The following is a 16,530-nucleotide window of genomic DNA, read 5'->3' as shown; positions in this document are numbered from 1 at the left end:
GTGCATTTGGATTACTTACAGGATTTAACTGTTTCGCAATGGACTTTGAGCTCCCTGTCCTCCCGTCTCAAGCCCTAGTGCTGGGATTACAGGTGCACGCCACACCTGACTCTCTGACAGCCTCTAAAAGGTGCTGCTGACCTGAGACAGAAGATTCAAACACAGCCAGTGAAGGCTGCTCTAGAGCAGTGGGGATTACACCCGACTGCCCGTTCGTTTCACTGCTCTGAAAACCATCCATCTAAAACCAGTATTGGCTGGTTCCTTCAGGCTGAGGGTTCTGAAGGGTGTGTCTGTTTTCAGGCCTGCGTCTCGTTTGGGAAGGTCGTTGCGTTACATTCTTTCACCTGCTTAGTGCTGTGTCAAAGTCCTCCCCACCCCGCTTGAGCTACTATACTTGTTTCACTATATTGCCTAGAATAGAACTCCTGAAATCAACCCTCAGGGCTCAGACAACTCTGGTAACAATGCACTGTTATCCTTGGCTAGAATTTCCTCACACCCAATGTGGTACTGGGCTGGAGCGCATCTGGTAAGGGCACCCAGCCGCTGGATTTTTTCTATTCTAATCCAGGGCTATCAAAAATAGAGTGACAGGGGAAGACTCAAACTGTCCGGGCAACTTAAAAATCCAGGCCTCTGGCTCTCACACACTCGCTGCCCCAGGGTATTTCTAACTGCCTGGAAAAGACTGAACAGGAGGGGCACAGAGTGTCTGCCTCCAGATGTACTGAGGGGCTCTAAGTGCCGAAACCATCCCAAGAGCGCTTCCGGCGGGGAGGGCCGACCTTGCACTGCGCAGCCGCGGAGGGCGGGACAGGCCTCGGCCGGGGAAGCCGGAAGCGCAGGTTGCTCCGGGGTCTCGGGCCTGAAGACCATGAGTGCGGCTGGCGGCCTTCGTCGCCGCGCGCGACTGTCACGCCTCGTGTCCTTCAGTGCGAGCCACCGGCTGCACAGGTGGGGTGTGATCACGTGTGTCACCGCAAGTGCGGGGCTTTTCCCGCTAAATCCCAGACCGGGGGCGTGGCCACACGCGTGGGTTAGAGCCGATCTGGGATGGGCGGAAGAGGAAATGGTGAAGGTGTGGGGCTGCATTGCTGGGCCTCATCCAGGAGGGGGCGGTAGAGCTCTGATGCCGGAGGCTCCACTGGCGAGGTTCCATCTGTGGGCTGCCCCAAGTTGAGAGTCCTGCAGCTCGCTGGCATCACATAGTACCCAGCACAATGACCTATCGGGTGCAACACAGGGTAGTACCCCCTCCTTTTTTTCTTTTCTTTTCTCTTCTTTTTTTAAAGCTAATGGCACGCTTGGTTATTGGATCCCAGATACCCAAGGCCACACCTTAGAGATGGTTTTGATGGAAGCTTCATTACTGACTCTCTGAACCTCGGTTTCCTTGTCTGTGGGATGAGAACAGTCATTTCTAACAGTATCCACCCACTTCCTGCGGGACAAGGCTTTGTTCCGTGCTGGAAGGTCAGGATATGGCAGAGAACACCACATACTTGTCGCCGCCCAGTGTGTGGAGTTTAACATGTTTTGTATAGTGAGAGAAATTTTTGTAGAAGCCTATGAACTGTAGTGTTCTCCAAGTGTGAGCCGGAGAAAATCAGTGAAATGAGAAAGATCTTAAAGAATTTAAATTTACATTTGAAAAATCGTGTTGTGTGTGCTGGCGTGTTAGGTGCACAGCTTGCATGAAGGAGCATATGGAAGCCGAAAGAGGGCATCAGATTCCTTGGAACTGGAGTTACAGGCAGGTGTGAGCTGTCGTGCGGATGCTGGGAACTGAACCTTGGTCCTCTGTGATAGCAGTAAGCACTCTTAACTGCTAAGGCCCTCAAAGAGATTTTTATAATGGGAAGCTAAGGATGCAGAAGATAAGGAGTTGGCTGAGTTGGTGTAGATAGGCGAATCCATTGAGTACATTGTTTTCTGTTCAAAATAACAGGTGTTTGTAGTAATTTTAAAGTTTTACCTAATTTGAGTAACCTAAGTCTTGACATACTGGTAAGGTTTCAGTTAGCAGTAGGTGAGGCAGAGATGAGCCTGAGGTCATGTTTTTCAGGAGAAATGAGCTTTTTTTTTTTTTTTTTCGAGACAGGGTTTCTCCGTAGCTTTTGGTTCCTGTCCTGGAACTAGCTCTTGTAGACCAGGCTGGTCTCGAACTCACAGAGATCCGCCTGCCTCTGCCTCCCGAGTGCTGGGATTAAAGGCGTGCGCCACCACCGCCCGGCTGAGAAATGAGCTTTTTAAGCTGCTGAGGGACAAGTGTCTCTTGTGCTTCTCATTGCTCCCTGCTCTGTTCTGCCTCGCCCCGTGGCTAACACTCAGTGTTCGTTGAGAGTTGGGGGTGGGCTGTAGCTCGTTAGGTAGAGGGCTTGGCCAGCATGTGTCCGGGGGTCCATCCCCAGCCCTGTATGAGTCAGTGTGTGCTACCAGATCCTGGAATTGTGAGGTGGAGGCAGGAGGATTGGAAGTTCAAAGTCACTCTTAGCTACATGGTGACTTTGAGGCCAGCCCAGGATATAGGAGACCTTGCCAAAAGAGAGCACGTGCTGACTGTGAGTGAATTTGTTGGAATCTTGCTGTGGAACAGGTAAGTTGAAATTAAAGTTTTTGATATTTTTATGTGGTACTGTAGTTAATTAGGGAGTGTCCGTTGGTTCTTGGCGGAAATGTGGATAATGAAATCCAAGTGATCTGTTTAGTTTATCATCTAAAGTGAAATTAAGTTGTAAAGTCTTCAAAATCCAGAGCAGACCTAACAGAGGAATTTGACTTTTCCTGACTTCGGGTGTCTTACTGCGTGCCGCACACTGACTTTTTGTGTGTTTCATTTGTCAGCCCGTCTCTGAGCGATGAAGAGAACTTGAGAGTGTTTGGGAAATGCAACAATCCCAATGGCCACGGGCACAACTATAAAGGTGAGGGAGGACCACGTTAGCTCTTATCCTGTCAGTCAGAGCGGAGCATGTGTGATGAGTCCAGGGTCATGGTGAGAAGCCTGTGGACAGTCAGTGCTCTGAGCCCTCAGTAGAAACTCAAGGCCAAGAGCTCTGGTCTTGGTTGGGTAAGTGTTATGGTTTGCTTTACAGTTGTCTGCTCTGCTAAAGATAGTACAAAACAACAGCAACAAAAGTGATTTACATCATTTTCTTACACATTTGAATGCACAATAAAACTGCTGTTAGCCATTTCCTTTTTATTAGGTAGAGCTGAAACTAATGTTAAAATTTTTTATAATCAATGTTTGAGGAGACAGATATGTCTAACCTGATTTAAACATCATATATATATGTATATATATATATACATACATACATACATATATATATGGATTGACACATCAAATAGTACCCTCATGTACCAGTTAAAATTTAAAATTAAAAACCTTCATAGCAAAATAAAATTTTATTCTTTTGAGTAGATAATGGCCAGTGAAAAGGGTCTGTTGCTTAGGGATATATTGTATGGCAGAAAAGTAGTTTCTATATAAGACTTTGCTGGCAGTATTCTAAGAAAGCAGTCTGTGGGAGGAAAAAGGACATTATTCTTTAAGACATGCCTGATGCCTCAAAGCATGCTGCATAAGCCCTGGAGTATGGCAGTGTATGGTGAGGTGGGGTTCCATAAGGCTTCGGGAGATCACAAGTTCTGGTTTAGTTCCTGACTCTTTTTTTCTGAGATACCCTCCCGACCTCAGTGTATTTACTCACCATGGAATAGCCAGTAGTGTTTGTGTGGGATGGAAAAAATACGAAAGTGTAAAAGTCATTCCTTTGTAGAGGTGCTCACCGAGTTTTTAGATGCTTCATGTGAAGGCCTGCTGTTTTTCAGCAGAGCATTCTTGTGAGCCGAGTACACATTTTCTTGACAGTAAAGACGAACACTTTGCCTGTGGAGGGATTGGGTCAGTTCAGGACAGAGCTGGGCATGCATGTGCATTTTCCACTTTTCCAGGAAGGCACTGAGTGACATCTCCGTCCTCCCAAGGCGTCAGCCTTATAAGCAGAATTCACACCTTTTGTGGGGTTGACTTGTTTCCTCCGCTCAGCCAGAGCTCTGGCCAAGCTCCTCTGGACTGAGTTGTACACTGACTGATGAAAAGATCTGAACTAAAAGAATAGATATTTGGAGAGGAGTTGAAGATACCCTTGGGGCCAGAGAGCTAACAATTTATGTTGCTGACTTGTGTCTATATGCTGAATCACTGAATATCATACTTTTTTGTTGGTATTTTTGTTTTCTTTCCCGTAGTTGTGGTGACAGTACATGGAGAGGTACGTGCTGGAAATGGTGTGTGGATTTGTTCAGATTGCTGGGCCATCTTCCAGACACTGGTGAAATCTGTGTTGAAAGCTTGTGTTTCAGTGGCTTCACCGCTGGCCTTTCTGTGTGGTGAGCTGCTGCTGCTCCTGGCCTCTCTGCTGCTTACAGATGGGCAGAAGATCCATTCAGGAATAAGGGTGCTTGGAAGTACATGGTGCTTCTGCACTGACAGTGATAAGTGTCCCTAGGATAAAGGAAAATGTGGGCACAGTCTGCATGTTGTACAGTCTTTATTAACTTACAGAGTTGTTTTACTTTTGAGACAGGATCTCATGTAGCCTACTAGGCTGGACTTGAACTTGTTGTGTATCCAGGAGAGGCTTTGAATGCCAGGTCCTGCTGACTCTGTTTTGCACGTGCAGAGATCACAGGCATGAGCCACCCACCCAGCTTTGTGGAAGTGTAAATATGGAGAGCCTACTAGAGTGAGAGATACCTTTTTTTCTTCCCTAGATCGATCCCGTTACAGGAATGGTTATGAATTTGACTGACCTCAAAGAATACATGGAGGTAATGTCATATTGAGTGCTTATTATGTGATGTCCCCTCAGAATAAATTTTAGTACCCCCTGTCTGCCTTATTTCTTGAGATGCCATGACTTTTATGAGTTGGGGTAGGTGGGAGAGTGGAGAGGGTTTGTGAACTGTTTCTTGGTCTTCTAAGGTCTTAATAGAAAGTGGAAGTTGTTGTAGTGATGGGAAGAATGTCACATGGTCATCTACTTTTCATTGGAAGAGATTCATTTTTTTATTTATCAAATTCTATCCTTTTTTTTTACAACACAGCCTTTTCTTTTTCGTTTTTAAAGATTTATTTTTAATTATGTGAATTAGCTTTTTAAAGCTTAAATATTGGAAACACAAAGATGAATTGCTGAGTCTAGTTCCATAAATAACAAGTGTAGTTGACTGTGTAGAGCCTGGAAGCCTTGGATCTCTGTAAGCTGAAGCGACAGGTGGCAAGAGCTGTCCCAGGTTGGTTCTGGAAACCCAACTTGGATCCTCTGAAAGAGCATCAAGGGCCCTTACCCATCTTGAATAATCTCTGCAGCCCCAAGAGTACACTTACTTAACAACTGTGGCTTTATGCTAAGTTACTGAGACAATTCTTGATAGAGATAACACATCAGATTATATTCAGTAAAAACTTCTTGATTGTGTTATCATAAAAATTCTTGTGTTGCAAAAGATTTTAGAGATTATTTCTACCAGTTTCTTCATTCCATAGACTAAAGCTGATGGTTGCTGGACAGTTAACTCCATTGACCCAGGTCATTCTCATTCACAAAGTTGAGAATTTTTTTCACTTAGTTGTTTCCATTACCCACCATCAACCTGCTTGTTTAGTTCTTCAGTGCAGCTTACTTTATTCTCAAGGTTGACAGATGTTTTGTAAAACAGTGTTACTAATAATTACTTTCTCATATTCATATTTTCGACAATTTGTTTCTTTGCATCATTTTAAAAAGCTAATTATTGAAAATACAAAGATGAATGAATGAGACATAACCCACAGAACATACACATTACCTTTTCTAGGAGGTAAAGAATAATAAGTGGTCAAAAATTATTGAGTAAGGGAGTGAGGGAGTGAAAGAATGAGTGAATAGCTCTGTGCTTATTAGTTAAGAGAACTTCTAAAGACAGGGCTTTGCACTGACAGGGTCACAGAACATATATACACATACTGTGTGCTGTAAGACAGCAGTGTGAGAAGTCTCGGCAGTCACGGATTGAATGCTTAGGGAGCTCTTGGGATTGTCTTCCTCCTTTGGTTGCCTAGAGTAATACACACTCCCACCAGTAAAAGTGACCTCCTGTGGCTGTAGAGTGAAGTTAGAGTACCGTAGAAACTGTGGTAGAAGTGGAGAAGTGGGGGCCAGAACTGGGAGTGAACATATTTATTTTCTTGGTATTCACATCTCTCCATCTGATTTCTGTTTAAACATTAGCTGGTTTAGGAGATGACTTAGAACTCACTCTTTTTGTATGTCCCCAGTTTTGCTGAAGAAAACCGGTGATTGGTGAACCTTGAGATCAGAGCAGGTGGAAAATTAGCCTGTTTCACACGTGCTTAAACTTTTGTAGAAGAGCTAATGATAAAAATTTAGGAAGAAGCCCAGTGGTGGTGGTGGTGTCTTTAATCCCAGCACGCAGGAGGCAGAGGCTGGTGGATCTCTGTGAGTTAGAGACCAGCCTGTTCTGCAGAGTGAGTTCCAGGACAGGCACCAAAGCTACAGAGAAACCCTGTCTTGAAAAACAAAAACCAAAACAAAAAAAATTAGAAAGATTAAGGTAATCACAGTCTTTCTAATGACAAGAAGAAACATTATGTTAGTATATGTAACTGTCAGGAAGTGATAATCCCACGTTTATTTTTTCTTCTAAGACAGAAGATCATTGGTAAATTATTCTTTGGGTCAGAAATTTAGAAAATGTCCATTATTTTAGACCAGGTCTTAATGACACAGGGCACCATTCTGTAGGTGGAACTGTGCTGTGGAAGACTGTTGCTAGTGCTTCTAGAATTCAAGACGTGCTAAACTGTGCCGTGAATCACGATGGCTCTGTTTCTAGGAAGTTCCAGGAACTCTCTGTTTTTGTGGTTTCTTCTGTCTGCATCAGGAGCAAGGAAACACAGTCATTACAGGAACTAGGTCTAACTTTGTTTCACAGCCTTGTAAGACTGCTCCCAAGTGTTGAGTCTTGGCTAAATAAGGGGAGGCTCAGAGACTTAGCGGGAAGGAGCCCTTTGCTGTTAGAGTCCTAATCAAGCGTGGTGCTATTCCCTCCTGCCTGCAGGAGGCCATCATGAAGCCCCTTGATCACAAGAACCTGGACCTGGATGTGCCGTATTTTGCAGATGTTGTGAGGTGTGTGGCACTGTCTCACTTTGAGCTGTAGAAATGAAACAAATAACATTTTGTGTGATTATTGTGCTATTTCTAAAATAATGGTGTGATAGTAGATGCTGTTTTAGAATTTCTGTTTTCTACATATATTAAAATAATTTTTTTTCATTATTTGTATTTTGAACTTTTTTCCTTTTTTTTTTCTTCAGCACGACAGAAAATGTAGCTGTCTATATCTGGGAAAACCTCCAGCAACTTCTTCCTAGAGGAATACTTTATAAAGTAAAAGTGTATGAGACTGACAACAACGTTGTAGTATATAAAGGAGAATAGATCTTAGAGTTGAATTATAGAAAGGCTGACTGCTTTTCTTAGTTGGAAAAGCTCTTTGTCCCTTTAGACTATCCAGCAGTCACCACATACTTGTGTCTCTACATTGTGTTCTGAATTGCCTGAGCGTTCAAATGTGTAAGGTCCACATTTAAATGTATTTAAATACCAAACTTTCAATATATTTTGAATATATTTTTAGTGAGGAAGCAGGGAGAGCTGAGGACTGAACCAGGGTCTCACCCACGCCAAACATGCTGAACTGCACCCATTCCAATCCTCTCTGTGCCATTTAGAGATCTGTTGTCTAGAGATTAAAAATTATTTCATTCTCAGCAAAATGTTTTGGTTTGGAATTATTTAGAGACAAAATAAACCCATTTTCATTATATGTATTCTTTGTTATCTGTCTCATTTTTTAAATATTTATTTATTTATCTTGTATACAATATTCTATCTGTATGTCTGCAGGCCAGAAGAGGGCACCAGACCTCATTACAGATGTCTGTGAGCCACCATGTGGTTGCTGGGAATTGAACTCAGGACCTTTGGAAGAGCAGGCAATGCTCTTAACCGCTGAGCCATCTCTTCAGCCCCCCCGTCTCATTTTTAGCATTTGTTTCTTCTTGGTATAATATAAATAGCAAAAATGTTGATGCAATTTATAGAATGTAAACCTTAGGGGAAAAATTTAGAGGGGCATAAAGTCTGGAGACTATATTTCTTTTTAAGAGTTTAGTTATTTTTAATTGTGTGTGATGATATATATATAGTTTATTTTTCATAATATATGTAGTTTATTTTGGGGTTATGGCCCATTTGTAATTTATTTATTGATTGATCTTAAATAACTCAGATTTTTTCAATTTAAGCTTCTTATCAGTAAAATGAGAAAAATGTCTACCTTACCTGGTATTTGTAGAACTTGAAAGACAAAGTACCTTCTAAAGTAATAGCAGCAATTCTGCCTTTCAAGTAATCAGTATAAAATATTACACACAAATAAACTTTTTGACAACTGAAACATAGTAAAATTTAACTAAGTGGGCATTGCATTGTCAAAATTTATAATAAAAGTCCTTTATTTAGTCTCCGTGGCTCTATTTTTCTGCATGTGCTTATGGAATCATAAGCAATGCTTAAACCCTCTCAATGTTCATTAGGTAGCCCATTCTGAGAATGTGGTTATACTATTTGTGATGTGAAGAGAAATACAAAGCCCTATACTTAGGAAGTTTGGAAGCTTGGTGATGGTGGTGCATGCTTTTAATTCCAGCATTCAGGAGGCAGAGGCAGAGGCAGGTGGATCTCTGAGAGTTCGAGGCCAGCCTGGTCTACAAGAGCTAGTTCCAGGACAGGCTGCAAAGCTACAGAGAAACCCTGTCTCGAATAACAAAAACAAAAACAAAAAAAAAGGGGGGGGGGAAGAAAGAAAAATGAAATTTAGTCTTGGCTGAGTGGTGGTGGTGCACACCTTTAATCCCAGTATCGGGAGGCAGAGGCAGGGGGATTGCTGTGATTTCAAGGCCTTCCTGGTCTACAGAGTGAGTTCCAGGACAGCCAAGGCTACACAGAGAAATCCTGTCTCAAGAAAGAAAAAACAACGACAACAAATGAGAGAGAGAGAGAATTCAGTCTCTAGGGACTGGAGAGGTGGCTCAGAGGTTAAGAGCTCCTGTTCCTCTTCCAGAGCACTAGAGTTTGGTTCTCAGCATCTGCATCAAGTGTAAAACAGCCTGTAACTCCAGCTCCATGGAATCCTATGTCTCCTTAGGCCTCCATGGTCGTCTACACGCATGTCGTCAGGCTTTACCCCAGATGCTTTTGCCTAGTTAGAGATCTTGTTGGTTCCAAGATAACATTTGCTTATTCTATTTGCTCTCCTATTAAAATCTGTCTGTCTGTCTGTATCTCCCTGAATGAGTGAGTGAATTAGTGAGTGTTCGTTGAAAAACCCAAAGATACTATACTTTGTACTGGTGTCTTGTTTTTCGTGGGGAACCAGAGTGACCCAAGACGTTCCCAGGTTCTGATGAAAGGACAAAGGGAACTCTAGTCTTTGTCCTTGTCTAGGAATGGTCTCAATAGGCCAGTCTAGTGCTGGAGAGGTGACCCAGCCATTAGAAACGCTAGGCTCACAACCGAGAAAGACAGAAGCCTAGATAGCTCAGTCTGTAGCACATGAGACTTTTTATCTCAGGATCATGGATTCGAGCCCCATATTGGGCTCCACTTGATCCAAACCAGCAGCAATACCGACTCTGAACTTCGAGGGGTTCTGAGGGAGGGCCAGAGATGAGAAAGATGACAAATAAGAAAAACTGGGGCCAGGAGGGCTTGTATAAGTTGACTTATGCCAAACAACTTTATTAAGAGGTATAGCGTTGTTATACTATGTGCAGGAGAGACATCACTAAGGTCAGCAAAGAGCTAAGTCAGATGATGGCAAAGAAAAAATGGGATACATCAGATAGAGCTACCTGAGGACTGATAGCCACAGCCCCAGGGCAAAAGTCAGGTTCTCAGAAGCCACAACCTTGGCTCAAGGCTTTAGCTCCAGCCCTAGTCAGGCCTTGCCAAGTCCACTCCTGGACTAAGACATGGAACTAAGGCTCTTTTTATCTTTTCACTGGGGTCTTTGAGGAAGTCTTGAGTCAGTCTGGCTCCCCACATTTCTCTTTCAGAGGCAACATCAGACTTACACTGTAATTACTGCTTTTGTTATTTCTTGTTACACTCTTGCTAGTGGGAATTTCTTGTAGGGCAAAACCTTTCTTCTACTTAACATATCTAATAAATAGCGCTCTCTGATTTTTTTTTGCTATTGTTGTTAAATAGATAAGTGAATGGCAAATTGTTAATTATTGAAATTTTATCACACTCAGCTGTTTTGGAACTAGCTCTGTTGACAGGCTGACCTGGAACTCAGAGATCCACCTGCCTCTGTCTCCCAGTGCTGGGATTAAAGGCTTGTGCCACTACAGTCTGGCTTGGCATGTAGTTTTAGATTTGATTAACTAGAACATTTTGGGGATCAAATGCTGGTCCCAACGCGGTTCCTATTTAGAGTCACACTCATTTCTAGGTTTAGTTCTTTTACCTGTAAATGGAATCCTTACTAGATGCTTTCTCAAGTTTCTTTTTCCTCCTCCTCTTACTTCTTCCTCTCTCCTGCAGCTCTTCCGAGTCCCCATCCCAGCTTTGCATCTTTCCCCCACTTCAAGACCAATTTATTTTGCCCAAAAACTCTCGGATGCATTGTCTCCCACTGGAGCTGAGTTAACTTACCAGGGGCTACTACTCTCTTAGAGAAAACTGTCTCTCCATCTACCGGCAACTAACAATTGCCAATAGCTCTACAGTTAGTAGTGGGATTATATGCCCACTCCTCTCTCCATGCTGAGGTTTGGTCTGGCTTGGGCTTGCACAAGTTTTGTGCATACCATTGCAATTGCTGTGAGCTCATATGTGCAGCTGCCCGATGTGTTCAGAGAAGACGCTGTTTCCTTATGGTCATCTACTACGCCTGGCTCTTACATTTTTGCTTCCTCCCCTTCTGCAATGATCCCCAAGCCGTGTGTGTGTGTGTGTGTGTGTGTGTGTTTGTGTGTGTACATGTGTGTGCATATGTATGTTTTCAATGTTCCCTTTATGGCTGAACATTTTGAAGACTCTTAGTCTCTACCTTGGCCAGTTGTGGGTCTGTGTTAATCACCATGCACTAAAAATAGAAACTTCTCAGATGAAGGTTGAGAGATGCATTGATTTGTGGGTATAACAATAAGTCATTAGGAGAGTCTATTCAGTAGACTAATAGTAGTAGGTTCTCTCCTTGGGTCTATGACCTGTCTAGCCATAGCCTGATAATGGTGCCAGGTATGGGTTTTATCTTGTAGAAAAGGATTGAAATCCAATTGGAAAGTGGTTGGATGTCTTAGTTACTGTTATTTTGCTGTGAAGAGACATCATGACTACGCCAACACTTAAAAAAGAAAGCATTTAATTGGGAGCTTGCTTACATTTCAGAGGGTTAGTTAATGATTCAGAAGACACACACACACACACAGACAGAAAAACAGAGAGAGACAGAGAGACACAGAGAGAGATGGCTTGGCATGGGCTTTTGAAAGTTCAAAGCCCAACCCCAGTAACACCTTCCAACAATGCAACACCTACTAATAAATCTCAACAGTTCATCATCTGGGGGATTAAACATGCAAATATACAGGGCCATTCTCCTTCAAACCACCACGGTTACTCTGTCCCTGTGGATATCTGTGACTCTGTTGCACTACTGCATGTCTTTCCAGGCCACTCACTGTTGTAGCTTAAAGGGCTTCACACCTGGCCACGATTGATGGCTGTTTTCTGCTCTGGAAGTGTGCACTGCACCTTCCAGCACTATGAAAGCTAGCCAGTAGAGATGAAGCTTCCAGGTCAGTACCAGTTGGATTTCATCATGTTTTCTGACTTAAGCATGTGGTGTCTTCAGCAAAAAGGGTTTTACCATCAAATTCTAGAGGGTAACCAAGAGCAATTGCAATAGCCTATAATGTTGAGGGGTGGGGGTTGGATCAATGGGACTTCACTGACCAACACCTCCAAAAGAAGTAGCCCATTCTGGCGCTGGGCCTTTCATTTGTTAGTTTCTGCTGTCTAGTAGGGACACTTACTGTCAGAACGCTTGGAACTGGAGTTTCAGATGGGTGTGAACCATCCTGTGGGTGCTGGGAATCAAACCCAGCAGCCAGTGCTCTTCACCACCGAGCCATCTCTCCAACCCTTGTATTATGTATTATGATGATTAAATTTTTTAGCCCAAATATGATCATTTATTTCACATTTATTAGTTTTGGGGGCGTGCACGTGGAGGAGGAGGACTACATCCACGATCCAGTTCTCTTCCTCTACCGTGTAGGTTCTGGGAACCAAAACTCAGGCCACAATGTTTAAGAAGTGCCTTTACCCAATGGTCTCTGTATCTTATGGCTTGAAATGCCAAACGAGTGAATGTTATTAATTCAGAGAAGAAAGAAGCTTATGTGGGGTGGTAAGGTCTGGGAGAGCTCAGGGAAAAGGCGTCCTCGGTGGTAGTAATGTAGGTGGGTAGCAGGCTGGTGGCTTAGAGTGCAGGAGGAGAGAGGTCCCAAGCACCAGAGGGGTGATTGTTAGTGAGCAAAGTGGTGAGGGTGAGAACGGGAGAGGTAGATTTGAGATAGAGGGAGGTTAGCTTTAGCAGCGTGATGCTGCTTGATAGCATCGTGGGATGTGAGCCTAGAAACAGGGAGGGGCACCTACAGATCTTTGAATGCAGAGATAGTCTTCCCTTTCAGGAATAGGAAGCTGCTGAAGATTTTGTTTCACTATTACAACTTCAAAATAACCAGGTGACAGGAAAGCAAGGGGAGGCGTGGCAAAGCAGTGGCAGGGGTCTGGACACAAAGCAGGGGTGTCAGTGTTGTAGTGGTGGCAGGGGTCTGGGCATGAAGCAGGGATGTCAGTATTGTAGTGGTGGCAGGGGTCTGGACACGAAGCAGGGGATGTCAGTATTGTAGTGGTGGCAGGGGTCTGGACACGAAGCAGGGGATGTCAGTGTTGTAGTGGTGGCAGGGGTCTGGACACGAAGCAGGGGGTGTCAGTACTGCAGTGGTAGCAGGGGTCTGGACACGAGAAGCAGGAGGTGTCAGTATTGCAGTGGTGGCAGGGGATACAGGTGGGGAAGAGAATGGAGTCGAAACTGTGCCGGGCCTTCTGTGGTGTCAGGTATTTCCCTAGATGATTTTTATATCTGTTTAGGGCCTCCCCGTATAATTAAGAACGACCTTGAATTCCAGGTCCTCTCATCTCCCCCTCCCAAATGTTGGGAGCACAGGCATGTGACTCTAGCTGGTCGAGGTGCTTTGTATTGTTTTATCCTTACAACCACGCAGTTGGGCTAGCATAATAGTTCTCTACTGTTGCATAACAAATAACATAGCTGCCACGTGACTCAACACAGCACACTGCTGTTATCTCAGTTTCGGTGGGCCCGCAAGCCAGGCATGGTTTAGCTTGGGATGTCAGGTTCAGGGTTGCGTGGGCATCTCATGGCTACCTTGGGGCTTAACCAGGAAGGATCTACTTCCCGGCTCACTTAGGCAATGGCTCCTCAGGCTCTTCCTCTTTGGAAGCATTTTCCAACACGATGGCGGCTTCCTCGGTGAACAACAGAGCCTGTCAGCAAAGCCAGAGTCACCTCTGTGAGTATCTCACACCTACTCCTGTATTTTATGCTTTCGAAGCAGATCACTAGGTCTAACCTACACTCAAATCACTAGGTCTAACCTACACTCAAGAGGAGAGAATTGCACAGGCACTGCTGGTGTGTGAAGTATCCCGCAGAGATCACTAGGGATGAGGTTGGAAAGGCAATCAAAGACTGCGGATTCTGACTCTTTGGGCACCAGGGAGTAAAGCACATTTTCCTTTGTCAGTCTTTCAGCCACAGGCCATTGTAGGGTTTTGAAATAGAAAATTTCTGAAAGCACAGTTCTCAGAAATAAAAACAACCCTAAGATTGGGTATGGTGGTTCATGCCTTTAATCCCAGCACTTGGGTGGGCAGAGGCAGGTGGATCACTGAATTCAAGGCTAGCCTGGTCTACAGAACAAGTTCCAGGACAACCAGGGCTACACAGAGAAACCCTGTCTTGGGAGGTGGGGAGTAGAAAATAAAACCCTCTAAAGGGAGAAATTGAGAAACAGTAATCATTTTATCTTGGATTGCTTCGTGTGTGTGTGTGTGTGTGTGTGCGCGCATGTGCACACCCGAGTGTTGTGGAAGACACAGAAGACAACCTCAAGTGCTATTTCTAAGACAAGTCTCTGACTGACTGAGGCTTGCTGAGCAGGCCAGGCCCGTGAGCCCCGGGATCTGCCAGTCTTTTCCTCCTAGACGCTGAAATTACAAATGTGAGCCACCACACCTACCTGCCCTAGTTCTGTGCGGGGTCTGGGTTAGGTTTTCATGCCTGTGTGGCAAGTGCCTTATGAACTGAGCTATTTTTCCATACACACCCCAGCCCTCCTCCCGGGTCCCTTTTGAGACAGGGTCTTTCTGTGTAGCCCAGACTGGTCTCAAACTCACAGCATTCCTCCTGAGTGCTGAGGCTACAAGTATGAGCCCCCGGCCCAATTTGTTACTGTATCGTATGAGTGTAATGAATAGGCATAGCTGTAGTGATATTTCATTTGAATTTTAATAAATAAAGCTTGCCTGAAGGTCAGAGAGTAAAACAGCTGCCCTGGTCAGCCTTACAGACCAGGTAGTGGTGACACACACCTTTAATCCCAGTAGCCACGCTAGTTCACCATAGAAACCGGGTGGTAGTGGTACACACCTTTAATCCCAGCATTAGAGAGGAATATAAGATGGGAGGAGACAGCTCTCAGTCAGTCTCATTCTGAGATTCCTGGAGGCAGGATTGCCATTTTGGACTGAGGTTGAGGTAAGAGCCAGTGGCTGGTTGTTTTGCTTTTCTGACCTTCAGGTTGAACTTCAATTTGTGTCTCCTGGTTTTTATTAATCGAGCTATACTTAGCCACCACTCGTGTTATTTTGTAGCAACCACCAATGAGTTGTGAAAATGACCAGACAGGGCTAGGCAAGGTGACACAGGCCTTTAATCCCAGTACTTGAGGGGTGAAGCCAGGCATATCTTTAGAGAGACCCTGTCATAAACAGCCAAACAAATAAATAAACACTATATATATATATATATGTATATATATATATATATATATATATATATATATACAGACAGACATTCATACACACATACAGACATACATGCACAAACAAGATCAGATGGTTCTTGGTCAGCGGTGTGGCCACAGTATACTATCTCTTGGATTTTCAAATTCTTAATTTTAAATTCCCCCTGGAACAGAAAGCCCCCAGGGAAGAGACTGCGCTCACACTGCTGTTGTTATAGCAGCTATTTCTAGCCTCCCGTTCACACAGAAGAACAGCTTTAGTTTCGCTTTGTAGCAAGAGTCTGCTGCAGTACTGTTCTTGGAAACTGTTCCATACAAACAGGGTTAAAGTCTCTGTGTACCTGCAGAGAGAATGGTCAGTGCATAGAGAGATATGCCAAGGGGCCCGAGCACAGAAAAGTTGTCAGAGCAGTGAGGGGGCAGGTCTCTGTTCCTTTTATGAGTCTTCTGTACACACAGATAAGAGGCGGCATCCCAGGCTTGTGTTCCTAGAGATGCAAGTTCTCTCTTATGCCCGAGCTCACCTTCACTCAGTCCGCTGACTTTTCCCTGGAAATTCCCAGCACAGTGTGATAATAGGCATGAATAAACATTTCAAACTCCTTTACTTCTCATGGTATCTTAATAAATAAGAGTATTGTAAGAACAGCTGGACGATATGGAAGAGACGAGACAGTGTTATCTTCTTAACCTGTTACAATTTCTATCTGCTCGCAAACTGCAGGTGGATATCTCACAGATGTGTCAAATTTAACATGCCACCACGGAGCTCTAGTTTCTCCTCGTCTGCCAGTCTCCCATGCCACTACCATCCATTCTTTTCTTCAGGTCAGAAATCTGGGTGTTGTCCTTGAGTCCCCCATATGCCGCCCCGCCTCACCTCCTACAGCTAACCTATCAGAGCCCTTCTTCCCAAATGTAGAACATTTATTTCTGCCGCCACTACCCTTCTCAAAACTGCCACCACACTGGGCATGGTGACGCACGCCTTTAATCGTAGTACTCAGAAGGAATGGCAAGCAGTTCTCTGAGAGTTCCAGGCCAGTCTCATTTAAATAGCAAGTTTGAGGTCAGTCAGGGCTACATAGTGGGACCCTGTTTCAAAAACAAGACCAAACAAAACCTGTCGTTTTTTTTTTTTTATCACTAGATTCAGATATTGTTTCATTGTCTGCCCTTCCTTGGTTCCCTTCATGCTTCTTCTAAAGAAGGGACCTTTCTAAAAGAGTGATTCAGGGGCCGGAGATCTAACCCTGTAGCTA

The 16,530-nt window shown here is 44.1% G+C and overlaps 1 protein-coding gene across 2 annotated transcripts; it reads left to right on the top strand.

The window, feature by feature from the left end:
- The first annotated feature begins 810 nt into the window (after positions 1-810).
- Positions 811-7,905, top strand: Pts (6-pyruvoyltetrahydropterin synthase). 2 transcript variants are annotated; one of them, XM_041638618.1, is made up of 6 exons: positions 811-957; positions 2,848-2,927; positions 4,261-4,283; positions 4,786-4,842; positions 7,135-7,205; positions 7,394-7,905. In XM_041638618.1, exons 1-6 carry the CDS (start codon positions 878-880, stop codon positions 7,515-7,517), a joined length of 435 nt encoding a protein of 144 aa, XP_041494552.1. In that variant the 5' UTR covers positions 811-877; the 3' UTR covers positions 7,518-7,905. The 2 variants fall into 2 exon arrangements, with proteins under 2 accessions (XP_041494552.1, XP_041494553.1); XM_041638619.1 differs by lacking the exon at positions 4,261-4,283 and having other exon boundaries at positions 820-957.
- The last annotated feature ends 8,625 nt before the right edge of the window (positions 7,906-16,530 follow it).

Source organism: Microtus oregoni, unplaced genomic scaffold (assembly GCF_018167655.1).
Source record: "Microtus oregoni isolate MIOR12 unplaced genomic scaffold, Mior012 000055F_ref0000237, whole genome shotgun sequence".
In the NCBI taxonomy this organism is placed as follows: Eukaryota; Metazoa; Chordata; class Mammalia; order Rodentia; family Cricetidae; genus Microtus; species Microtus oregoni.
Note: the sequence above shows the minus strand (reverse complement) of the source record. Positions and strands in the feature narration are given on the sequence as shown.